General features: G+C 42.6%; 1 protein-coding gene across 1 annotated transcript in view; it reads right to left on the bottom strand.

Moving 5' to 3' along the window:
• NUDCD1 (NudC domain containing 1) overlaps nt 1-26,230 on the bottom strand; it is a 358,283-nt gene that overhangs the window by 95,437 nt on the left and 236,616 nt on the right. Inside the window, exon 6 of the mRNA XM_029591903.1 lies at nt 2,093-2,300. Within this exon, the coding sequence (XP_029447763.1) occupies nt 2,093-2,300 (208 nt within the window). The remainder of the gene's footprint in view (nt 1-2,092; nt 2,301-26,230) is intronic.

Consider the following 26,230-nt stretch of genomic DNA (forward strand, 5'->3'; position numbering starts at 1 on the left):
GCATTTAGTTATTGCCTGGATATATGAAACTTAGTTACACTGATACTATACATTTACATTATATAGAAGCTGCTATAACTATAAATCAGTTGCACTTTGAATTTCTTTTTTTATATATATACATTTTCACCAGTTTACAAAAAAATAGCAATTTAGAAATACTTAAGATTTTTTCAAATAATTGTTTGAAAATGTTTTGCCTTCTAGCTTTATCAACATTTTGCTATTTTGTTATTGCCAGAATGTTTTCTTTTGTAAGGAGTGTGCAGGGTTCAGCTCAGGGGCAGAAAAGGAAACTGTGGGGTTCATGCAATCACAATTCATTAGTGCTCGTCTTCTTCTGATCGCAGGAAGTACTGCATAACTGACGCTATCTTACGTTTCAAATGGGTTTTAAATGAAAAGCCTGAGCAACTGGTAACGCAGTACTCATAATTTTAAGTGTCCAGGAAATACAACCACAATAATTTTGCCTTGACCCCTGAAACTATTTATAGAGCAATTTATCCTTATTACTGCTTACTAGCTGTGCCAGCAGCTAGTACGCTTACAACATTGCAATGCAACAAAATCAACTTAAAAGTTAGAAAAAAAAAAAATTTCAGCTAGGAAACATCTTTTGCCTTTTCTGTAAAGTTAACAAAGGATTATGCACAGTCAATATACATAAATAGGAATTGATAGCAATGGTTGTAAAATATTAAACAGTCAGTCAATAAATACAGTCTGTTTAGTCTTGAGCCTTACTGTTTAACATTAAATCCCTTACATCATCAGAAAACTGGGTCCCAGAGCGGTGTGTGATGAAGGCTGCCACTACCTGCTGAAGGGATAGGTGGGAGGAGAAACAGGCTCCAGTGCTCCCTGGGGGCAGCCTCAGGGGTGGGATCCAGGGGCAAGAACAGGAAGGACGAGTGTCTGCCATCCTCATAGCATTGACACAACACTGCCAGACAAGACACGCTTCAACCCTTGCTGCTCCACCTCCCCCTTCTGCCTCACATTGCCTTAAAACTGCCATCTTGCCTCCATAGAGCAAATGGAAGAGAGTTCCAAAGGATCAGCTCCATCATTGACAGCACATGCGATGTGGTATCCACCAAACACTTGGCATGCAGATGGAACCCAGCTTCAGTGACGACTTCTTATCCTTTAGTTTTCCATTCCATGGAAAATGCTACCTTCTAGTATCCTATGGAAGCTTGCTAGATCTTGAATGTTTGAATCATCGCCCTGCTTCCTTCTCTCTTTTAGACAGTACATCTTTAGCTCCTTCAGTCTCTAAAGAAAGTATTAAGTTCTTTAATGGATGTGCTATATCTGAACTAAACATGGTCTTCAGAAAATTAACTATAGTTGCTTCTATCAACAACCACTTCCAATGCCTACAAAAAAAATAAAATAAAATAAAAGATAATAAAGGCAACTGAACTGTGTGATGACTGGATCTTAACAATATGCTCTGGTTTCAGGGCTTCCCAAACATATGCTGGGGTCTCCATTGCCAGTCATATGCTTGCATGCAGATTTATCTCATGCATATTCACTGTGGATATTCTGAAAAACCTAACTGGCCGTTTGGTCCCCCGGGACAGGCACGGGAAGCCTTGCCTTAACTGCTGCAGAAAAACTTCAGGCTGAACCCACCAAGCTACCTAGCCCACACAATCTCCCTGTTTCTTTTCTCATCACCAGTTCACCAGTATTTTTGGAGTCAATTTTTAATAGACAATTGACAAGGGTTCCAGTAACTGCACTAGTCCAATGGCAAAATTCACTACACCCAGGTCATAAAATCTGATACTTTTTATACTGTGATATGACATTTTTCTTTTATTACTGTATTTAGGTTCTAAAAGTTATATTAAAACTCAGATTGCAGAGAAGCTTAAAATCCATTCTGGATTTACTTTAAAGTTTAAATTGTCTACACTCCTACTTGTTATATTTATGGTGCTACTGGGCATTACTGAACGCCACGGAGATTGAACAGGAAAAAAGCGGTAATCTATTCCTTCTCCATGCTAGTCATCCCTAACAGCAGCTTGTTAACTCCATATGAAAACTGCAATAAAAGACCCACGCATCTCACCTCGTGCGGTCCTTCATTACCCATGTGCTGCTTTCATGTTCAATAAGGGCATGGAGCTGCCCTTCTAAAACAGGCTCCTGCCCCTTCAGTCTCACGCTGATATGATTTGGAGAAAACCGGATCTGTAAGTCCCCCTGTGCAGAAGCTTCTGGAAGCTGAACTACTGCCGTCAAATCTTCTCCAGTTTGTTGCCAGTAATAAAGAGGATCTACAAAGGAGAAAATCATAAAAAGCCAAGATCTGTTACTAAATGCAATGAGATTCTTTTAAGGAAACTGGAAAATTTTGGAAATCGCCTCACTAGCTTTATATTGATAGGCTCAGATTATTTATTTACATCTTTCTAATGAAACTTAAAGAAGCAGTATTGGTGAAAAAAAAGTCTTTAAAGATACAGTTATCTGTTAAAGTAAAAAAGTCAGATCCTTACGATTGTGATCTTTCTGTACATTTAACTAATTTTTTTTTTTTTTTTTTTTTATCAGTTTTAGGTGGGCTCAGATGGTACGACAGTCAACATTGGGTCTTGCCTGTCCACCCATCCACATGTTGTAGCAAATTACTGAATCGATTCAGCTGAAATTTGGCAAAGGGGATCAAGACAAAATGTTTTCAGGGAATTGTGATTATGGTTCAAAATCAGTGCAGAATTAAAATGGCTTAACAACTTGTATTCTCAATCCCCATACCAACTTTCACTCGCTTGGAGGAAGGGAAAAGTGCCTTTATGTCATGCTGCTCACATGCACTTTCCAACTTGTTCCAAGTCCATACTGATTAACAGCAGCTTTCAGTCATTATGAATTAACGTTAAAAAAACCCCAAAACCTCTTAATGTGTGTTTTCTTCATCTACTTTATCAGAAAGTCATACAGCTATCACCATGAATATACTTGAAACCATGCAGAAACAAAGGTCAACCAATAAACAGTATATAAGGTGATAACTTTTCATTGAACTTAATATATTTTTTGACCAGCTTTTGGAAGTTACACACCTTTTGGAAAACAGGAAGCATAACCATAAAAAAAGAACATGCAATATCTTGTTATTTCCAAACAAGTGCAAAGTGTACCTATCAATAGATAGCTCCACATATATACAATGATTATTATACACACACACACACACGCATAAGGATACCTATTACTATAACCAAAATAGGAAGCAACAAGCAGCACTTAACACTGGCTTCTAATTTAAAAGTGGAAATAAGTTGGCACAAGCTAATGTTCCAGGGGGCAAGCACAGCAGGAGTCAATGTGTCACTCAAACATCATGGTAAAAGTACTCAAAGCCACTGCTATTACTAGCAAAACTAACTTGGAATAGACTTAGATTTTGGGTACTTGCCAGGTTCTTGTGGCCTGGATTGGCCTCTGTTGGAAACAGGATGCTGGGCTTAATGGACCCTTGGTCTGACCCAGTATGGCAATTTCTTTTGTTCTTAAAGCTAACAGGGTAATGCAGAAATTAAAGGAGTAATTTTCTAACAGCTTGCATAAATTTTAATGAAGTATGTACATATGTTTTTCCAATTTTCAAAGGGAAAGTGTGCACATATTTTCCCTTTGAAAATTACCCCACCTAAACTATTTGCACACATTTATGCCTGCTAATGTGTGCGCAGATTTTCTTTTGGGGAGGGAGGGCAGATTTACTTGCACACTGACTGAAAATGCAAAAGTATGCACACAAGTACAATCCCACAACCCTATCCCCGGCAACAACAATGCTCATTGCGAGTAGATGCATGTACATAGATATACATGCACACATTTCCCGGTATATCGGGCAAGCAATTTTATAACTGGCCATTTCCATAGGTAAACCACTGTTTTCTCTGTGAAAATACCTCTGAAAATCACTTGCTCTAAGGCTGAATCATTAACAGGCCCATAAAATAATGATCTAAATACACACGCTAAAATTATTCTAAGCGGCGTAGTCATTAAGATCATGTACGTACAAGTGTGTGCATGCTTAAAATTCACGGTAGAGATAGCGGGGTTTTTTTGTGCGCGCACATCATGCATATCAAATTCCCCCAGACTAACCAGTTCAAAGCGCAACTGCTCTCTGTTCCTTCCTACTGGTGACGACCCAGGGAGCCCTCTGGAATGCTTAGTACATAATCTAGAGGGAAGGCGGCTTGGGTGGGCCACCAAAGGGGGCTCTCTGACAGAAAGGTGGTGATGGTCCCGCTAGCCCCTCTGAAGTGGTGCTAAAGTTAACAAGGCCGAGGTAAATTGGGCATGAGTTAATGACTAAGATGATAAGAGCTTAAAGCTCTATTTGCATAACTTTAATACATGTTTGCAAACGCAGGCCCAGTTTAGTACAGGTTTTCACCAATGCTAATTCATTACCAACTAGTTTGTCAATTGGCATGTAGGCTAAAAACCTCTGGCATGCCTGCTAACAGCTGTTTTTAGTTACGTGACCCTTATGTGTAAGCGCTCATCTACAGGGTGGTAGCTCTGGAATGACAATGTTTTTGGTAGTCCCAGAGCTAAATGAGGTGTGAAAACTGCTAGAACATTTTTGGTCTTTTTGAGGTTGTACATAGCCCTATTTTGTTGTATTAAAAAAAGTTTAGGAGAAGGATGTTGGCTAAAGGTTTTGTTCTTCTGTGACTGGCTTCCTAGTAAAAGGGCTAACTTGGGTTTCTGGGTTAAAAAATGAAGAAAAAAAAAAAAAGTTGACTAATCCTTGATTAGAACTGAGGAATGAGAAATCAAGATGGCCAACACCAAGTAGCAGCATGCTGCAGGAGCACCATTGTAAGTTGCTCCAGATATTTAGAAATTTAATTGTGTTTGTTAACCATCATAGTGAAGAGGAAAGGGGAGAATAAAATCTAAACTTATTTGCCAGCCCTATGGACACATTTATTCTACATGCAATGCCAGCTATAGCCTTTTGTGTCTTTGTAGGAGGATCACGCTGCAGGGTGTCCTCACTAAACTGGAGGCTTCACTCCACTCTGAAGAGAAATTAGTCTACTGCTACTATTTAACATTTCTATAGCACTACTAGGCTCCTTTCACTGTCAAGTGTGGTTTAATGCTGAGTCTCCTCCAGTCAATCAATGCAGATAAATGTCTTTGGGGTGCTGCATGGCATTCTCAGGACAATGCCTGCTGCAGGAGTATGTGGTCATTGTGCAGTGTTTAGTCATTGAGTGAATGCAAATGTTGACATTTAGTGGATATGGAAGCCAGATCAATTGTAAAGGAAGAAGGCCCATGACATGCAGTTGTATCAGAGGTCAGTAGCAACTCAGGGTTTCTCTATACTGCTGCAGACACCATCTTGGGTAAAGTATATTGTTGCCCCACTGCTCAATCTGGATAAGATTTAGGTGTTCTTGTCTATTACTGAATGCATTAATCAATTGTGTAACCTTTCCAATGATACTGTTTCCACACTGAAGAGCCAAGATGTTTTGTTTGAAGATCATATGGAACATTTGCAGGTGTGCAAGACAAAATATCAATCCTGGAATCTACTGTCTCTGCTCTTATTACAGAAAGCCTTGTGCTGTGCAACTAAGTAAAAAATCTTGGGAATATCACCAGGAAAAGAAATCTACATTTCGCTAGTTTTCTGAAGAATGGCACATTTTCTTCCAGTTGATGTATTTAGGAAGTATCTAACAAATGCTGAAATTCCTCCAGAGGCAATATCACCCACCTCTAGGGTATATATTTGCTCTTTTTCAAGCAGAGAGAAAATGAAATAGTAAGAGATCAAGATGGTTTTATTTTGCTATGTAGAGACAACTTGGATCTCCATTAGATTGCCCTAGTTCCCTACCCTTTGGGTTAACCAGCTTAGAGGAAAAATTAATTCATTTCAACACTTCCCTTGAGAGTGTCTGAAATGTTTCCCTAGTTCGCAAGGTATGGGGGGTTAGGAGTTAGGATAGCGTGGGCAGTGTAAATTTGGTTTTGGAGGAGACAGGAATGTTTTTGGAGTGCTCTCTAATTTAGGGGGAGGCTGCCCTGCCAGGTCTGTGGTTAAAGCCTGGAGGGGAGACAGAGAGAGATTTTTGGTCCTTTTGGCTAAGTCTGTATGAGATTCTGTGTTCTGAGACCTATGCCTTCGGGAAGGTTGAAACCCCCTGTCCAGGACTGCAGGAAGGAGCTGTTTACCCCTTCGCCCAGTCCAAGAGCAGGTTGTAGTAACCATATGAGGAAAGAGAGAAGATGGTCTTGTTTTCCCAAGCCTATTTTTGTTTGCCTGAATTTTGATTTATATTCTGTCTTTCAGGCATTCAAAACTGATTACATTCAGGAACTATAGGTATTTCCACATTCCCAGAGAGCTTAACATCTATGGGCCTCATTTAGTAAGCATTTTTCCTATAGACTCAGAATGGGAGAAAGTAAATCAGGCCCTAAGTTTGTACCTGAGGCAATGGAGAGTTAAGTGACTTGACCAAGGTCACAAAGGGCAGCAGTGGTATTTGAACCGTGGCTTCCCTTGTTTGTAGCTCATTGCTCTAAACCATTAGGCTACTCCTCCACTCCTAAACTAAAAAGAATAGGACAAACAAGCCCCCTTACACTAGTACTAGAAAAAGTCTGTCAGCTGAGTTTTGAACAAGTTGAAGTTGTCTAATATATTTTGAGGAAAGACCAGCAAATAAGCTAATACATACTCTTGGGGGAATTCTGCGCACAAACCTTAAAATTCTGCAAACTTTATATTGTTCAAAATAATTTAAATAATTACATTTAAAATTAATACTGAAAAAAGTTAGAGTTGCAGAATTTTAAATATTTTGAGCAGAATTTCCCTAGAAATTCACTGTAAGATTGTCCCTTCCACTCGCTCTCCCTACTCTCCTGGCCACTTTGCCTTCTTAGGCCCCAACTCCTTCACCTGCCAGTATCTCTCCCCTCCATCTCTAGACTCAACCCCTTACACTCTATCGCCAGTCCCAGAGTTTGACCCCATTCTCAGTACTGCCCCCCTCACACTGTCCCTCCCTCTCTCATACACACATGCTCCCTCTTTCTATTACACATACACACACCCTTATACAGGCTCCCTCACTCTCTCACACAGGCTACCTATGTCTCTCTCTCATGCACTCCTTCACACAGGCTCTCTCACACATACACAATCCCTTCATACAGGCTAGCACCCTCACATATACACGATCCTTTTTCATACACACAAGCTCCCAATCTCACACACATACATACACACTCCTTCACAATCTCCTCATATAGGCTCCATCTTTCTGGCACCCACACTCAAGCATCGGCCCCCCCCCCCCCGCTCACACCCCTTTTTCTCTCTCACTCTCGCCTCCCCCACACCCCCTCCCCTCTCTCATACCCTCTCCCCTCTGGCTGGTATGTCACGGATCCCGGTGGCCCACTGCCCCACTTGTGTTTCCCTTCTCCCCAGAGGCGGACTGGCCAATGCAGTTGGTAGGGGAGTGCCGCCACCGGAAGCCAGGCCGGCTGAAGAGCAGAACGACGCTGTGTGCCACCGCTGAAGGTCAGGCCAGCACTGGCTGAAGTGCGGAGAGATCCTGTGTGCTGCCAGCGGAGGCCAGGCTGGCAGCGGCTGAAGAGCGGAAACACTGTGCGCCGCCGGAGGCCAGGCCGGCTGAAGAGCAGAAACATGCTGCGTGCCACCGCCGGTGGTCAGGCCAGCGCAGGCTGAAGTGTGGAAAAACTCTGTGTGCCGCCACCAGAGGCAGCTGAAGAGCGGAAACCAGGCTTATTGGGCCAAACAATGAAAAGAGGATCCACATGAGCTTGTGTGTGTGTGTGTGCGCGCGAGTGGCAGCTTTGTGGGCTGTGGTACAATGGGAGCAAAAGCATGTGTGTGAGATTGAGATCTTGTATGTAAGTGAGAGAGCCTATGTGTGATTGAGAGAGAAACTGGTCAGGGAGGTGACTGGTGTGTGTGTGTGTGTGTGTGTGTGAGGAAGAGCGACTGGTGTGTGTGTGTGTGTGTGTGTGGAAGAGCGACTGGTGTGTGTGTGTGTGTGTGTGGAAGAGCGACTGGTGTGTGTGTGTGTGTGTGTGGAAGAGCGACTGGTGTGTGTGTGTGTGTGTGTGTGTGTAAGAGCGACTGGTGTGTGTGTGTGTGGAAGAGCGACTGGTCAGGGAGGTGACTGGTGTGTGTGTGTGAGGAAGAGAGAGACTGGTTAGGGAGGTTCTTGGTCTGTGTGAGACAGAGACTGTGTGTGAGTGACTGGTTGTGGGCCCTAAGGAAGAGGACAGAGCTTCAGCAGCCACTGCTGTTTCTGGTGTGTGCTATTGGCCTGCAAGGGAAAGGAGTAGGAGAGCTGCTGGAGAGGGTAAGTAAAGGTGGCTTTTTAAGTTTATTTTTCTTGATTGACTGCCATTTTAATTATTGGGTATTATGTGATGTGTCTGCTGTTTTGAAATATTTTATTGATGTTTGGACAATTTTTAATACTTTTTTTTTTTTTAATAAGTTGTTAATTGTTGAATGTTATTCTGTTCATTACAGGTTCTAAAAAAGCTAAGACCCCTCCTCCATTTCCATGACTTTCGCACGGTGCTGCAATTCATCATTTTTTCAAAACTCGACTACTGTAACTCTCTCCTCCTAGGTTTCCCAGCTAATACAATCAGACCGCTGCAGATGGTACAGAACTCCGCCGCGAGGATCCTGACCAACACCAACAGACGAGAGCACATCATGCCTATACTCCACGACTTACATTGGCTACCAATCAAATTTAGAATTCTCTTCAAAGTCCTCATGATGATTTTTTAAGCGACGCACAATTTAACACCTCTTGATCTTAACTTCCCTCTCCGTTTCCAAAAATCCTCCAGACCGGTCAGATCGGCCTACAAAGGATCTCTCTACGCCCCCCCAATCAAAACCGCCTTAAGGAAACGTGCCCCATCTACTGCTGGTTCCTCTCAATGGAACTCTCTTCCCCCAGATCTCAGACTAGAAACATGCCCACTAACTTTAAAAAAAACCCCCCTCAAAACATGGCTCTTCAAACAAGCATTTCCTTATCCAGACGATCCTCCCATGAAATCAGGAAGATCATTCCCGGATCACTAGCTGATACTGTTTCACACGCACAAGAAACACCCCCCCTCTCTAGTTCATTCCTTCTCCATTCCTGCCCGGAATAGTCTCTACATATGGTTTGGAAGAGACTAAACACACACTCTGACTTCACTTTTGGACTTATCGTTTATTTAATCGCATTGTTTTAGTATCTAGAAATGAATCTTACTTGCTGATCTTCGTATTGGCTTTTCCTACCATTGCTTCGCCATTTTCTCATGTCTCTCTGGATTTAATATTGTTTATGAGTCATCCCAATTATTAGGTGGCTCACACTTTTGCAGTTGTTTTTAGTTACCATGTTTTTTTGTTTTTTTTATTTTATCCCTTGCTCCCAGTTCCAGGATACCCTGTTCTATGTAATGCTTGTTGCAACTTTGTGTTTTTTCTGTAAACAGATATGATATGTAATTTTCACATGAATGTGGGTATATAAAAGTCCTAAATAAATAAATAAAATAAATCAGTTTGTAACATTTATGAGTATAGTTTTACAATTATTTCTGTGTGGGGATCTATAGCAGCTTGGTTTATTCTGTTTTCCTAATAGGAAGTGAATTAGTGTTTAGGGCCTGGTTTAATATTTGTAGTATTGCTATTTCATAAGTTGGGTTGTTATTGTTTGAGTCTGTTCCATAATGCAGGCGTAACTTTGTGCGGATTAGTTTGTGTGCATTATTGCAGATCTTGGGACTATTTATAGTAGGTGCTATATTTCTTTTTCCATTTCTCCAGGTTTGCACTGCATGCAGAGTGGCTGTTTTGGTTTTCCATTCCAGTTTGTCTCCATATTTATAAATTTGTGGTCTTTCTGTATTTGGTGAAGGTCAGTTCTGGGTGTGTGACCGAGGTGAGGTATTTTACTAGCATGTAGGCATTTGTATCAATCTTATTTGTTGTGTTTTCTCAATAGCATTAGTGGTAAATTACTGTCTTTTCATAAGGAGGGGGTATTGTGCCTGCCAGTAAAGGGAGTTTGTTTTGCTTTTACCGAGATGTTACCAGAACATCTTTTTTTGTATGGTGAGTTGTATGGATAATGCCCTAGTTCTGTTCTGCACCCATTGTTGGGGGTCAAGGGGGTTCCTGAGGATGCAGAATGTATATTTACATTTAGCCCCATGACGGTCACATGTTCAGTATGTCACGCATGTGAGAACCATTTGTCAGGTGTCCCAGCCGAAAAAAGGTTGAGAATCACTGCTCTAGGGCATGCACATTTAGGCTCCTAGGTTTCTGTCATATGGTTTTTGTTACAGACCTTACACCATTTTGTTAGCCTCTCTAATTCTTGCGGTGGAAGAGCCTCAGAATTAGACAATATTCTAATTGTGGTCCCATCAATGACCTATACAAAAGCATTATCACCTCATTTTTTTCTATCGATTATACTTCTCCCTATACATCCTAGAATCCCTCTGGCTACCACTTTATCTCACTAGTTACCTACTATTAGAGCACCAGACATTAACACTCCCAAAGATCTAGTCTTAACTGGTTCATATAAGCTTCTCACCATCCACTGTATATTGCTCCCATGACCGCACTTTTGCATTGAATTATAACTGCCAACCTTTGGACCATTCCTCTTAAACTCATACTGTCTATTCCAGTGACTTGCAACCTGTGGCATGTGAAGTTATTTTTAGTGGCACTTCCGATGCAAACCTGCAAGTACTTTGCTATGGGGTTGCGATATCCCTCCCCTCCCCCTTGACAGGCGGAGTCACATTTAACCAAACGTCATCTGCTGTCGCGGGGCCAGTCTCACAGCTTTTATTGTGAGACTGGCTCTGTGGCAGCAGGAGATGTGTTTAGTTAAACACAATGCCCATCCTATAATCTAGCAGGCCACCACAGAGCCCATCCCATGGCAACAGCAAAAGAAAGACAGTGAAGACCTACTGGCGGCTGAAGACAGAGGTCCAGAAGGCTATCGCAGAACCCATCCCGCAGTTGCCGAAGAAAAAGGGAGAACCCAGCAGCTGCCAATGAATCCCATCTCGCTGGCGGATGAAGAAGAGGCTCAGGCCCTGAAAAAGTGTTGTGTGTGAACCGGTGTGTGTGTGTGTGTGTGTGTGTGAGAGACTGCATGTGGCAGAGAGACAGCGTGTGTTTCTGATTGCACGAGGAAGAGAGTGTTGTATATGTGATTGCATGTGGGACTCTCGGAGAACGTGCATGTGTGTGTGATTACATACGGGAGGGAGAGACAGAGCAAGAGCATGTGTGTGCGCTCCTTGGAGAGTGTGTGAATGTCAGAAAGAGGAGAAATTTTGTATTCACCATCTCCCACCCCAAATAATTGATGCCAATCACAGAGTGACTAGAAATCAAAAGCTCCCAGATATCAAGTTTTAATTATTGAGTATTCATTTCTTGTGGCTGCAATTTTTAAATTTGATTGGTGTTTAAAAACTTATATACAAATTTTTTAAAATTTTCCAATTACTGGATGTTATTCTATTCAACAGCCATTTTAAGATTTTTTTTTATGGTACATTTTACTATTATACTGCTTATATTTCTTAATTTTTTTGATATTTTATGAGACATGGTAATATTTAAATGCTGTGCTACAATGGAAAAAACAGTTTGGATTGTTGCATTCCAGATCAGTTTTTGATGCATGTTTTTATTTATACTTTGATACGGTCAATTTATTCTGTATTTGGTGAGATTCTGCACGTGTGTCTTAGAGGAGGTATTCAGGTAGCTAGCGAGTATTTTCTGTGTAGGGTTTTATTGAAGCCTGGCTTGTACTATTTTCCTAATAGAGGGTGTACTAGAGAGGAGGGGGGAGGGTTTGAGACATTTTTATCTTATTTTTATAATTTTATTTTTACATGAGGAAAAATTATCAGTTTCAATCATTTTTATATAACTTTTTAATGTTTCAACTGAAATTTGTCAATTAAAATTTAATATTTAAATCTTGGCACACCACTTCAAAAAGGTTGCTTTCCCTGGAATATTCATTCAGTGATATCCATTCTGTTGCAAATCTAAGTGTCTGCAGAAAGGCAAGCTTTCCCTCCTAATTCCTCTACATTACTCAGATATTGAACAAAAACAGTTCCAGGACAAATCCCTAAGGCAATCCACTAATCACTTTACTTTCCTAGAATGAATACCATTTACCATTACCCTTTGTGATCTATCACTCAACCAGTTTCTAAGCCAGCCTCCTATGTGGGGCAGTATCAAAATGTTTGTTAAAATTCAGATAAACAACATCCAGCACATATATACTGGATCACATTTTCTAGTCAAAGAAATCAATCAGATTTAAATGTGTAACACAACTAGCTATTTTTCCTTTTGTCAAGTTTAATTCCAGCAATAAATAAAATAAACATATACAGAACAATCACCGAGATGAGAGTATCATCTTGCTGGTGGCTGAAAAGGATTGGTAAGTATTTCTTTGGGAAATTTTATAACTTAAAAAGTTTTGGGGAAAGGTAAACTATTGGGATATATTCATTATTGTGAGATGGTGTTTATTTTAAAAAAATGTTTTAAAAAATGTTAGCTAAAAGGTAGGTAAAGGCTTAGTTTGTGTGTGTTTGTCTTTCCCTCCCGCCCCTAGCTCATCTTTTGATATATAGACAGGAGACATTTTCACATTAAAAATCAATCAGCCTTTTACCTAAAACATAGAATTGCTTCTGGCCTTACAGAGAGTTAAATTAGCCCATTGCAGATCACTACCAGATTAATAGTGAATATGCCACACATTCCTACTCCTCTAACAACCTAAACTTGACTAAGAACCAAAGAAAATTAAGATGAAGGCAGCAATCCAGCAGCTTAGAGGGGGGCTTTCCAGTCTTCTGCATCGAATGTCACATGTACCGGTATGATTTTATACCTGCCAGTGAGAGGTTGTATGTGTGCACCCAGTGTAAACAACTCTTGCCTCTCAGAGAATAAGTCTGATCTCCGGAGGTTAGAGTAGCACACCTCAACGAGCTGACACAGACAAAGAGGTTTATAGATGAAACCTTCAGGGACATAGTAGCCAAGTCCCAACTCCAGTCTGGCAGCCCTGGTGCTGCCTTGGAGGAAGAAGGTCTACTGGTTGGAAAGCATCAACCTGGTGAAGCAGAAAGTGATCTTGTAGCAAGGACCTGCTCTCCAGGTGAAGCATTATCCTTTTGCACTGAGGATGTGCCTCCCAGGGCTACTGCCCAAGAGGCAAGGGTTAGGTCGATTGTCATAGTTGGTGATTCAATTATTAGGAATGTAGATAGCTGGTTGGCTTGTGGGCGTGAAGCTCGCCTGGTAATATGCCTGGCTTGTGCAAAGGTGGCGGCCCTCACGTATCACCTAGATAAGATTTTAGATGATGCTGGGCAGGAGCCGGCTGTCATGGTACATGTGGGTACCAAAAATATAGGTAAATATGGGAGGGAGGTTCTGGAAGCAAATTTAGGTTCTTAGGTGGAATATTGAAATCCAGAATCTCCAGGGTAGCATTCTCTGAAATACTCCCTATTCTGTACTCAGGTCCCCAGAGGCAAAGGTAAAAGTTTACAACAGGCATGGACAATGTTAAATAATTCACAAAACAGAATAGTGTCACGGCTGTCGATATTTACGTAGTGGTAGTAGTTGAGATAGAATCTTAAAGAACTAACATACCGTAATTAATCAACAGCGATTTTTAGATGATCATCATATTTGGGCAAAATGTGTTTGGTAGGTACACCTTATTCGGTGCGCTCCGCACATCTGATCATTGCCACAGTGTTTAATCATTGGTCATTTTTTGATATTTTTTGAAGTGATGCAATATTAGAAATAATGTAGAATTGTGAGTGATGATAAAATATTTTTCACAAAATTTCTCCACAGTCTCATTAATAATGGTTTCTTAACTTAACTTGGAAAATTGTATGTAATCAGCCCAAAGAACTGATTTTTCAAGTTCAAGATGTAAAGACGCCCGACACGGTCCGTGTTTCAGAAAGCGGGATTCCTTCTTCACGGGGCTAGTTACTGCTCTGGTGTTCTTCCGGCATTGTGAAAGTCAACTTACAGACATGTTCGCATCTTGCCGCAATATTAAGAGTGTTAAAAAAATACCATCTTAGAAGCGCAGTCTAGATGTATTCCGCACATTAAGAAAGGTAGAAGGAAGGCCAAACTATTTCCAGTATGGTTAAAATGTGACGTGAAAGAGGCTATTTTAGTCAAAAGTTCTTCCTTCAAAAACTGAAGGAAGGAACGATCTTAAGAAAATAGGAAAAAGCATAAGTATTGGCAAGTTTAATGTAATCCATCGATAAGGCAGGCGCTAAGAGATAATTTGAAAAGAAGCAAACACTCATAATAAAAACGTATTTAAATATATCCAAACCCAGAAAATAGCAAAGGAGTTGGTGGGATAGTAGGATGATTGAGGGGTTAAAGGGGCACTTAGAGAAGTGGAGAAACTAAATGAATTCTTTGTTACAGTGTGCTGAATATCCAGGAAAAGTCACTGGAAAATGTTTAAGCTCTATGATCGATTTTTGGCAAAGTGATCTAGTAGTAATGGGGGATCATATTTTTCTGCACACAGCTTGCATATTCTTAAATTCTTGTAAGAATGGTTTGTTTGATGTTCCAAGACATTTTTATGAGATTTCCCTCTTTTTAATGTTTTCTGTATGCAACTGAGATATTTTCAGCTTCCTGACATGGGACTTTTTAGTCTCGATCATAAAGGGAAAGTGGTTTTATAAGATCAGGTCTGTCTGTCCCCTCCCCACCTGTATACATGCCCCTTCCAAAAAAAAGTTTTCAATTGTTCATCTAATTTCATTCAAATTTTTTTGCAGATTTTTATAAGCCACTTTTTTTTTTATTTCCTCGGTTCAGCTGAAATCTCAGGTAGGTCAGAGCAGAATGAGACTAACATTTTTGAAGATGTCCTGTATATTTCTGTACAAAAGGAGGAAACTAGGCAACATGAAATGTTCACACTTCTTTAGAGCAGTGGTTCTCAACCTTTATTCTATCAGGACACACCTGAGAGATGACACTCACATGTGTGACACTGAACACGTGACCATCGTGGGACTAAATAAAAGCATATGCTCTGCATTCACAGGAGTCCCCCACTTCCTAACAATGGGTGCAGAGCAAAACTAAGACATTTCCCTATACAACTCACCATCAAAAAAATATATTCTGATTCTGGTGTCATCTTAATAACAGCATCACAAACTCCCTCTACTACCAGGTGCATTGTAAAATAATACAAACAAACCCCGCTCTGCACATGTTTATCAAATCTGCCATACCTCGGCAGCAGTAATTCCAAGAAATGAAACAGCAATAGCCCTACCCATGAAAAGGCAGCAGTTGACCACCAGTGCAATATTATAATGAGAAAATACAACAGATAAGGCTGATACAAACCTCTAGTAAAGTACCTCATCTCAGTCACATACACAGAACACAGAGACTTGACTTCACCAAATATAGAATAAAAGACCACAAATTACAAATGGGGAAACAAAACCTGGAATGGAAACCCCAAGACCACATTCTGCATGCAATGCAAAACTGGAGACTAGAAACAAAAATTCCCTCTTACGCTAGGCAAAGTTCAAAGAGAGAAGAAATGCATGTTCTAGAAACTGACATAGATTTGCCCTTGTACCCAGTCACTCCCCTCCATTCCCCATCACCCTTCACTTCTCCCAACTACTCAATCATCCCTTCACATGCTCATATCCCTGTCCAACATTCCCGACACCCCCACCGCACCTCCTCTTCCCCCTGCTCAACTTTCTGCCCTTCCTTTTCCCCTTCCCTACCCAGAATACCCCTAACCACCTCTTTCTTACCCCTTCCTACTCAGCATCTCCCACCCCCTCTCTCCCAAACCAGCAGCTCCACCTCTCTTCTCTGCCCAGCAGCCCCAACCCCTCTTCTCCTTCACCTCTTTCTACCCAGCAACCCCAACCTTCTTTCCTACTCCCCCTTCCTATCAGCAGACTCCTGACTCCCTATCTTCCTGCCCAGTACATTTTCCCCTCCTCCTGGCTCCCAACCAGCAGAAAAGACTTCAGTCCAATCAAGAGTCTCCTTCCCTATTTATCAGCATCACTTGAGAGCAAGAAGCATTGAGGAGAGGAAGATCAGCAGCAGCAGCAGTGAATCTATAGAGCACGCACATTTCTCCCCTATGCTTCTGCTTTCACATACAGGCCCCGTGAGGTGAAGAGAGCATCAGCAGCCTCACTGCCAAGCCAGGCAGAGGAAGATAAATTTGGTGTCCTGCTGAGCCCATATGAACAGGAGCTGGTGATATCGCACTCTGCTCTTGGTGAAGAAGAAGGAGGAGGGAACAACCTCCTACTGGCCAAGAAGAGAAGGAAGCAAGAGCAGCTTCCTCTCATACCCAATAACATAAGTCAGACAAACTCCTGCCCAGACTGAGGAAAGATCAGTATTCTGCTGGCTCTGCGACACACCTAGTGTGTCCCAACACACCTGCTGAGAACCACTGCTCTAGAGATATCCATCACTGTTCATCTCACACCAATTAATGCCAGTTTGTAGAGAAAAACCATGATATTCTGCTGCTAATGAAACTAATGACTTCTGCACAGGGTAATGGTAAGCCATGCCAAGTCCCAGTCAGCAACATGGCTAGCAAAGATAGTGAATGCCATTCGAATGGCAAGGCTACAGAAGAATGCAAGTCCAAGAAAGTTAGCACTCTCAATGATAATTAAAGGTGTCGGTCTACAAACATCAATTCAGTGTCTGCTCAATAAAGATTCCATACTGTAAGAGAGAACATAAAATACTATGGAGACATTCCTAACTTTTTTAGGATCCCTCCAAAGCACTTCTTAAAACCTCAAACTATCAAGTATACAGACATTAAAAACAAAAAAAACAAAAAAAAACTTTTTTTTTTTAAGCAAAAGTACTACTAGGAATGGATTTTAGCTAAGAATTGTCCTTTATTATGCATTTATTTCTCACACTGAACTGTAAGGTCAAAATTTCCTGCTCATTGGAAAGGCAAGATGTATGTTACCATGGAAGCAATTTACAATACCAGAAATAGAGCATTATAACCTAATTTATAGAAATCCAGCAAAGAAACATGTTACTTAAGAAAACTGGCAACTAAAAGCACATTTTTCAGTTCTTCTGATACAGATGAGAGACAAGTTTTCTCAATACCATAAATAAAACCAGGTACAAACTTACAAGGTCATTTATTAAAACGCGATGTGGCCTTATCGTGTGCGTTAGGGGCTTATCACATATGATAATGCTCTACCGCATGCGATTATGACCGCATCGTGGAGGTATTATTGAAATAAGGGGGAAGGGGAGGAGCGTGGGTGGGATCTGGGTAGGGTTATGGCCCGGCAGCGCTGTGGGCGATAAGGCTTTCCACATTATCCCTGGCAGCACTGTGGAAAATAACACCATCTTTTCCCGTGGCGTTATGGGTGTGAAAGTGTGCGGACTGGCTGCAACTGCGGTGGGCGAAAACACACTGCCGCAATGTGGCCGACTGCACAATTTCTCCCCCCCCCCCCCCCTTTTTATTTTTACCACGGCTCATCATTCTGCTATAAATATAAATATGAAACAAAAAAAAGATACCAGATAGAATAGCAGGAAAAGCTTGAATCAAAACCTTATAAAAGTATTCCGTTATATGAGTGGGCTTATATTACATTTATATGGGAATGGAATGAGTGCAGAGCCGGAGGAACCACTAGGCGAGCTAGGCCTGTGCCTAGGGCGCCGAGACTTAGGGGGCGCCGTGGCAGGCAGCCAGCTCCCGACTTGCCCTGCGTCCCCCCGAGTGCCACCCTCCCGACACCCCCCTAGTGGTCCAGCGGAGGTCCCGGGAGCGATCTTCCGCTCCCGGGGCCTCGGCTGCCACTAAGCAAAATGGCGCCGGTGGCCTTCAGCCCCTACCATGTGACAGGAGGTACCGGTGCCATTGGTTGGCCCCTGTCACATGGTAGGGGCTGAAGGTAACCGGCGCCATTTTGCTTAGTGGCAGCCGAGGCCCCGGGAGCGGCAGATCGCTCCCGGGACCTCCGCTGGACCACTCGGGGGGAGGCAGGGCGAGTCGGGAGCTGGCTGCCTGCCACATCGCCCCCTGAGTCTTGGCGCCGATCTTCTTTCTGTGAGTGTGTGTGTATGTGAGAAAGGAATCTGCCAGTTTAAAAAAATGAAATATGATAATACATATACTTCAACTTTTGAAAAGTTGGATGAAAGATGAAATTACTGAATTTTAAGCATCCCTCTTCTGGAAAATAAAATTAAACTTAAAGTGGGTAGAGAAATACTAAAGCAAAAAAAATTAAAGTATTTAAAATGTTCATCTCAGCAAAATCACAAATTTAAGATACTGATGCCAGGTGGGGTTTGTTTGGGTGTTTTTTGAAGCATAATTTAAGCATGAAGACTAGAATAGAATCTGAAACTGCTTTGCTTTTTTTTTTGTTCAAACAATTTTTATTGAGCAACAAGAAACAGTAATTCAACCGAACTGCGAACACACTTCCACAGTTTCGGGTTCAAGTACATTTAACAGACCCAATTTACTCATTTATATACAAACCAAATCATCCTTCCACCCCCCAATTCACCCCCCCCCCCTACCACCCATAGCACCCTCCCACCCTACCCCCTCAAGGCTACTATGGTACCAGACGTCTACGAATAGTCCATGATCAAACTGAAACAAACCAGTCAGTCATAGAAACCTTGGTTAATCATTCAGCACCAAGCTTCTGGAACGATGTGGCAGTGCCTGCAAATAGGCATTCCAGGTCCGCAGGAACTGACGCCTACGCTGGGAACAGGTTTTGGAATCCAAATGTTCCATTTGCATCATGCGATGTAGATGAATCCGCCAAGTCCAGATAGATGGGGGTCCCGGCTCCCGCCAATGGAGTAATATCACTTTCTTCCCCACAGCCGCGGCCTTCTTTAAAAAAAACCGGGCGCCGATATCACGGACAAGTGGTCGGGGAATGCAGTCAAATAAAAGCATTTAGGGAGAAAGGGGTAAATTAATATGTAAAAGCTGCCGCAAATAATTCACAATCTTACCCCAGTAAGTATGGATAAAGGGACATGCCCAGAAGACATGGGACATAGTCCCTGTTGCCAAATTGCACCGCAGACAATTTGCCGATGGACTTAATTGGGCTCGAAATGCTAGTTGGGGGGTGATGTATGCTCTGCGCAAAAATTTGAACTGCATTTCCCGATAGTACATATTTCCAGTAACTTTATTCACGTTTTTCATACATGCAGTAAATGCGGCTATCGGTATCGTAAAAACCCCGTCACATGCCCACCGCTCCACGGAAACCTGTAGTGTATCTGGAGCAAAGCCTTTAATTAACACCTGATACAACTGGGAGAGATAAGGTCCCCTGCTACTATCAAGTTGGAGCAATCCATTAAGGGCGTGAACGTGGTCAGGCTTCCTAGCATCAGGGGGTAAAGCAAGTATATAGTGGCGGGCTTGGAAATAACTAAATAGCTGGCCACTTGGTAAATTATACATATCTCAAAGTTCAGCAAACATAAACAGTTCGCCCATAGTATTTAATACATGGCCCACTTGTGCTATACCTTGCGATTTCCACAGCCGGAATCCCTGGGACTGACCCCCAGGAGTAAAATCAGGATTACCCATGAAAGGCAGCAAGCAGGCAACTTGGGTAGGGATTTGTAAATATCTGGTCATGAACCGCCATGCTTCCCGCATCGGGCTTATTAGTTCGTTCCGCTGCAAGACACTGGGAAGAGCCCGACGCTCACACATAAGCACAAATTTGAGATCGAAGGGTGCAACCAAAGTACTTTCTGCAAGGTAACTGATAAATTGTGATTCTCCCAGCAACCAGTCCCGGACCACTCAAAGATTAGCCGCTACGTTATAACGGAGCAGATCAGGAACCCCCATTCCCCCACGGCCCCATTTTAACTTGAGCCACACCAAAGGTATCCGCGCCTTTTTCCCTCGCCCAAAAAAAAACTCGCATAAGGGAGTCAAGGGCCTGCAAGTCACGACGCTGGAGAGAGAGCGGGAAGTGCTGCAGCAAGTACAGCCACTTAGGTAAAAGAATCAATTTAAACAAGTTAACTCTTCCCCCCAATGATATGGGTAAGTCTTGCCATTGGGTCAGTTTTTCACGCGTACGCTTCATTAAGCCCATGATATTAAGCGCATAAATATCCGCCATATCATTCGTCAACTGTATCCCCAAGTATTTAACCGAGGAGCCTGCCCACTTCAAAGGGAAATGATCCCTCCAGCCTTCCCGGAGCGTTGGATGGAACGCCAACACCTCAGATTTGGCCCAATTAATGCGAAGCCCCGAGAAAGCTCCAAAGTCCCGGAAGACCGCCAAGAGAGCCGCCAAAGAACGCTGCGGATCCGTGAGGAATACCATAACATCGTCCGCAAAAGCGGTGTATTTGAAAATCTCCTTCTGGGTGCCACAATGGAACTGAACTCCCCGAATACGCGGCTGTGCTTGGATGGCCAATAGTAGTGGCTCCATCGTAAGTAGAAAAATCAATGGGGATAGTGGGCAACCCTGTCTATTTATTATTTTTTATTATACCGAGTTTCATGATGGAATCACATCAACCCGGTTTACAATTAACAATGTGAGTAAAGGCAGAGAGTAACATAGTAAAACATTTCCCAATTCAACGTCACATATAGAATGAAACTTAACAGATATAATAACAATATTTAGGATGTGAGAAAGTTACAAAAAACAGGGAAAAATAACTAGGATCTGAAAGGGGGAGGAAATTGAAGGAAGAATATTAACATTTTAGCCAACTGTATCAATTAATAAATATGTATAGTATAAAAATATAGATGAGTAGCAAAAATGATCAAATATGATGCTGTTGTGAATTATAATAATAAGATGCTGTGACTGCGTATGAAGTTAGTGGGTTTATTACAGTTCACTAACTTTGTGTTTGTGCTGATGGGTGGGGAATTTAATCCAGTTCTGGGAACGCTTTTTTAAAAAGCCACGTTTTTAGTCTCTTCCTAAAAGTTGGGGCGCATGGTTCTTGTCTTAAGTCCGGTGGGATGGAGTTCCAAAGGATTGGACCTGCTGATGAAAGAGCTCTTGAACTGTAGGATTTATGTTGGTAAGTTTTGGCATGAGGTACCTGAAGTGATTCTTTGTAATGTTCCCTGATGGGTCTGGCGGCTGTGTATTTTTTAAAAGGGATTTGTAAGTCAAGTTGAGTGTGTTGATGGATGTTCTTGTAGATAATCATGATGGTTTTGTACATAATTCTGAAGTGGATCGGTAACCAATGAAGGTCTTTGAGGATGGGGGAGATATGGTCGATTTTCCTGGAGTTTGTAAGTATTCTAGCTGCTGTGTTCTGTACTATTTGTAAAGGCTTGGTGTAAGAAGCTGGGAGGCCTAGTAGTAGAGAATTGCAATAATCTAGTTTGGAGAAGATTATTGCTTGCAGGATTGATCTAAAATCTTGCGCGTGGAAAAGTGGCTTTATTCTTTTCAGAATATGTAATTTGTGGAAGCAGTCTTTTGTAGTTTGGTTTATGAATGGTTTGAGGTTAAGACGGTTATCTAGGATGGCTCCTAGATCTCTTACATGGGTGGTTTGTAGGAGGGTAGGTGGCTTTGAGAGCGTGATGTTGTTTTCAGGTGCTATAAGGAGATATTCCGTTTTCGACGCATTAAGGACTAGGTTTAAGCTGGTAAGGAGGTGTTTGATTTCTAATAAACAACTATCCCAATATTCCATTGTTGACGAGATTGAATCTTTTATAGGGATCACAATCTGTACGTCGTCCGCGAAGATGAAGTGTTTAAGGCATAGTTTTGTGAGTAGTTGACAGAGTGGTAGGAGGTATACATTAAATAGGGTGGGTGAGAGGGATGAACCTTGTGGCACCCCTCTGGTGGAGTGGTGATATTGGGATTCTGTATTGTGAATTTTGACCCTATATCCTCTGTTTTCCAGGAAGGTTTTGAACCATGTTAGTGAGGTAGCTGTCACTCCAATATTTGCTAGTTGTTTTAAGAGGAGGTAATGGTTGACGGTGTCAAAGGCCGCCGAGAAGTCGAGGAGGATTAGTAAAAATGCTTTGCCTTTATCGATGCCGGCGAGGAGGAAGTCTGAAAGTGCAAGAAGTAGTGTTTCTGTGCTTGCAGCTTTTCGAAAACCATATTGGTTTGGAGACAGAATGCCGTGGTCTTCCAAGTAGTTGGAAAGTTGGGTGTTCACCAATTTTTCCATTATTTTGGCTATGAATGGAAGGTTGGAAATAGGGCGGAAGTTGTTGGGATCACTTGGATTTAGATTCGGTTTTTTTAGGAGGGGTTTGATTGAAGCTGTTTTTAGATCATCTGGGTAGATACCCTGGGAGAGGGAACAGTTTATAATTTCGGCAAGGGATTTTGATATAGTATCAGGAATGAGAAGTAGCATTTTGGAAGGAATTTGATCAAAAGGGTGTGATGAAGGTTTCATTTTCTTCAGCACTGATTGTATCTCTGTGAGAGTGATGGGTTCGAATGCTTTAAGCTGTATATCTTTGTTAGGGAGAAGGTATGTGTTGTCTTGGGAGCTAGTGGTTAGTGATAGTTGATTGAGGAGGTCAGAGATTTTTTTGCTGAAATGAAGAGCCAGTTCGTCTGCTTTGGTCTGAGAGAATTCGGGTGGTATATCAGGAGTGATAGGTTTAGTGAGATTGGAAACGAAGGCGAATAGGGCTTTTGAGTCAAAGATGAGGTGATGAACCTGACGGGCATAGTAGTCTCTTTTTGTTTTCTGTGTACTGCTTTTGTATTGGTGGAGCGTGCGTTTGTAGTCTGAGAGTGAGGCTGGTGAAGGGGCTTTACGCCATTTTCTTTCTTTCTGCCGAAGTAGTTGTTTGAGATTTCTCAGTTCATCATTAAACCAGGGTTGTCTTTTGGATGCCTTTGAAGAGTGTTTTTTGGTGGTCAGTGGGCAAAGTGTGTTTGCTACTGATTTTGCTACTGATTTGCTACTGATTTTGTCTAGTGCCTCGCCGTACTGGGAAAGGATCAGACAACATCCCGTTCACCAAAAGCACGGCTTCCGGATCATGGTATAGAAGCTGTATAGCCTGGAAGAAAAACCCCTCAAACCCCATAAGGGGAAGCAACCTAAACAAGTATCCCCACTCCACTGTCGAATGCTTTTTCAGCGTCCAGGCTGGCTATAAGATAAGGAAAATCGGATCGCTGACATATTTGCATCACCGCCACCACCCGTCTAATGTTAGTGAGAGCATATCGCCGCTTAACAAAGCCAACCTGTCCGGGCTGGATTAAATTTGGTAAGACCTCTCCCAAGCGTGTCGCCAATATTGTTGCCAAAAGTTTATGGTCCACGTTTAAGAGAGAGATCGGGCGATACGACCCCGACAACAACGGATCCCTACCCGGTTTCGGGATAAGAGTAACATAGGCCCTATTACCTGAAGTGGAAAAGGAGCCCCCCTCTATAAGGGTATTATACACCAGTGGTAAAAACTCAGTCAGAGGCTCAACTAAACATTTATAAAATTCTGCACTGTACCCATCAGGTCCCGGTGCGTTTAATTTCTTCGCTCTAGCTATCGCCCCGTGCACCTCTATCGATGTGACCAGCCCATTAAGCCGTCTCTGCTGTTCTACTGTTATAGAAGGAAGGGCCACTCGCTCTAAAAAGGCTTCCCAGGCTGCAGAGTTCCAGCCCTCTGACGTATACAACGAAGAGTAATATTTATGGAATGCTCCCAGTATGCCAGAAGTAGAGTTGACTACTAGGCCCCCCTTTGACTTTAAGGCTGGAATGTAGCGGGAGCCCCTCGCTGCCTTCACCAAATTTGCCATCATTTTCCCCGGTTTATTCCCAAATTTATAAAGCCTCAATTGATAATAAAGGACACTCTTCTTCGCCCTTTGATGAAGAAGAGAGTTCACTGCAGTCTGCAAGGCCATAAAAGACTTTTCGTTCTGCAGCGAGGGTTGCCGTAATAATTTAAATTTCGCTTGCTGGAGCTGCACACTCAGAGACAGAAGCCTTTTATCTAGCGATTTCCTCCGATAAGCCAAGTAGGAGATTATATCTCCACGTAATACTACTTTGGCTGTCTGCCAAAATAAAACGGGATCAATACTGTGTTGCGCATTCAATTTAGCGTAGTCCTCCCACCATTCCCGCAAATAGGTTTGAAATGCGCTATCCTCAGCTAAAAAATAGGGGTATCTCCATATCGGCGTATAGGGGCCCGCGCTTGCTGCAGATAATTCCAAGCTGATAGGAGCGTGATCGGAAAGGACCACGTCTCCAATGCCTGCTCCCGCTACCTTAGAAAAGAAGTGGGTACTAACCAAGAAGTAATCTATGCGCGACTGGGTTGCATGCGCCCTAGCTACATGAGTGAAATCTTTCTCACAGGGATGTAAGGTTCTCCAGGAGTCAATTAAATGTAAAGTATTTTCTAGGGCACGGAGTCCTTTACTAGGCGGGCTTGAGGCAGGGGTACTCGAAATCCTGTCCCAAATGGGATCACGTAGCGCGTTAAAATCCCCTCCCACCACCAGGGCCCGATCAATGTAAGGGAGCAGTGCTCGCTGTAGCGTTTGATAGAACTGAGACTGATGAGTGTTAGGAGCATAAACACAGCAAAACACCATGGAAGTATGGTTTATTTCCACTTCTAGAATCAGATAACGGCCATTGGGGTTTTTAATTTCCTTCTTAACCGTAAATTGTAAATTTTTACGAAGAATGGCCACCCCCCCGACTTAGAGCCGGCCGATGCGAAGTGTACTGCCCCTACCCAGCTTTGGCGCAGCTTAACATGTTCCACATCTGTCAAATGCGTCTCTTGGAGGAAGGCCACATCTGTGGACCTCCTCTTGAGGGCCTGTAAAATCTTGGCCCGCTTTATGGGCGAGTTAACACCACAAACATTCCAGGACAACAAAACCAGGTTCCTATTAGCCATCCCCCTCGGTTGCAAATATAAACTGCAAAGTATATTGCATTGTTGAAAGGGGAAATGGCCGTCCCAGCATGGGCCACCCCCCTATCCACTGACCCTCCACCCTGAAATCCAGACCAACACTACAATGTAGCCTGTTACACCCCCCCTCTATCCCAACCCCCTTATCCTGTCCTCCCCTATGTCCCCTGTGATAGCACAAGCTGCCTTTTAGTCCTACATTAAACCCCTCCCCCCCCTCGTATCTTCCCAGGCCTAGCCCCGAACTCCCAGACCCTTATTCCCATCATGTTACCCCCTCCTATCGAGTCACTTCAGGACACTAAGGTCCCCCCCTCCCCCATCTAGCCCCTCCATGTAATCCCCAACAGAAACAACAAGTTGAAAGTCAGGACGGATAACATAGGGCACCGAAGGTGTAACCCAAAATATCAGGGACATAGTTTATCACTGCATTTGCAGCCTGTAAATATTGCTGGGTGCTTACGCTGGGTCACCAAAAGCGCCATCTAGCATAAAAGGCATAGAATAAGCACGACATAAAAATGCACACATTCCCAAACCGGGGCTGGTGTCCGCTTTTTTTTTTTTTTTTTTTACATAACTAGAACATCATCTCATATGGCACACATATACAAACAGAGAAAGGATAACAGTTAAGAACTTGCAAAGCATAGTCTTTGTGTACTGTGCAGTAACCCAGAAAAAACCCAGTGGGAAAAAAGAAAACCTGCAGGAGATGTAAACAGCCTGAAACAAAATCAACATTAGACCCTCACTGACCACAATCCCTAAAGGGTTCCATTCTGGAAATCGCAAATGCTCGAAGCAACGAACTCATCGCAAATAGAAGCGGTCCCGCTTCCCCAACCATGGAAACCGCTCAGCCGTCGCCCGCCATTTCAAGCTTGGGAAAGTGTCAGCTGTGAGAGGTAGGTCGATCCTGTGCCGCAATATACTCGCGAAGCTCTCCAGCCTCTGAGAACCAGCGCGGTGGTCCAGTTGGGGTAGAAACACGAACTTTTGTA

This window comes from Rhinatrema bivittatum, chromosome 2, assembly GCF_901001135.1.
Source record: "Rhinatrema bivittatum chromosome 2, aRhiBiv1.1, whole genome shotgun sequence".
In the NCBI taxonomy this organism is placed as follows: Eukaryota; Metazoa; Chordata; class Amphibia; order Gymnophiona; family Rhinatrematidae; genus Rhinatrema; species Rhinatrema bivittatum.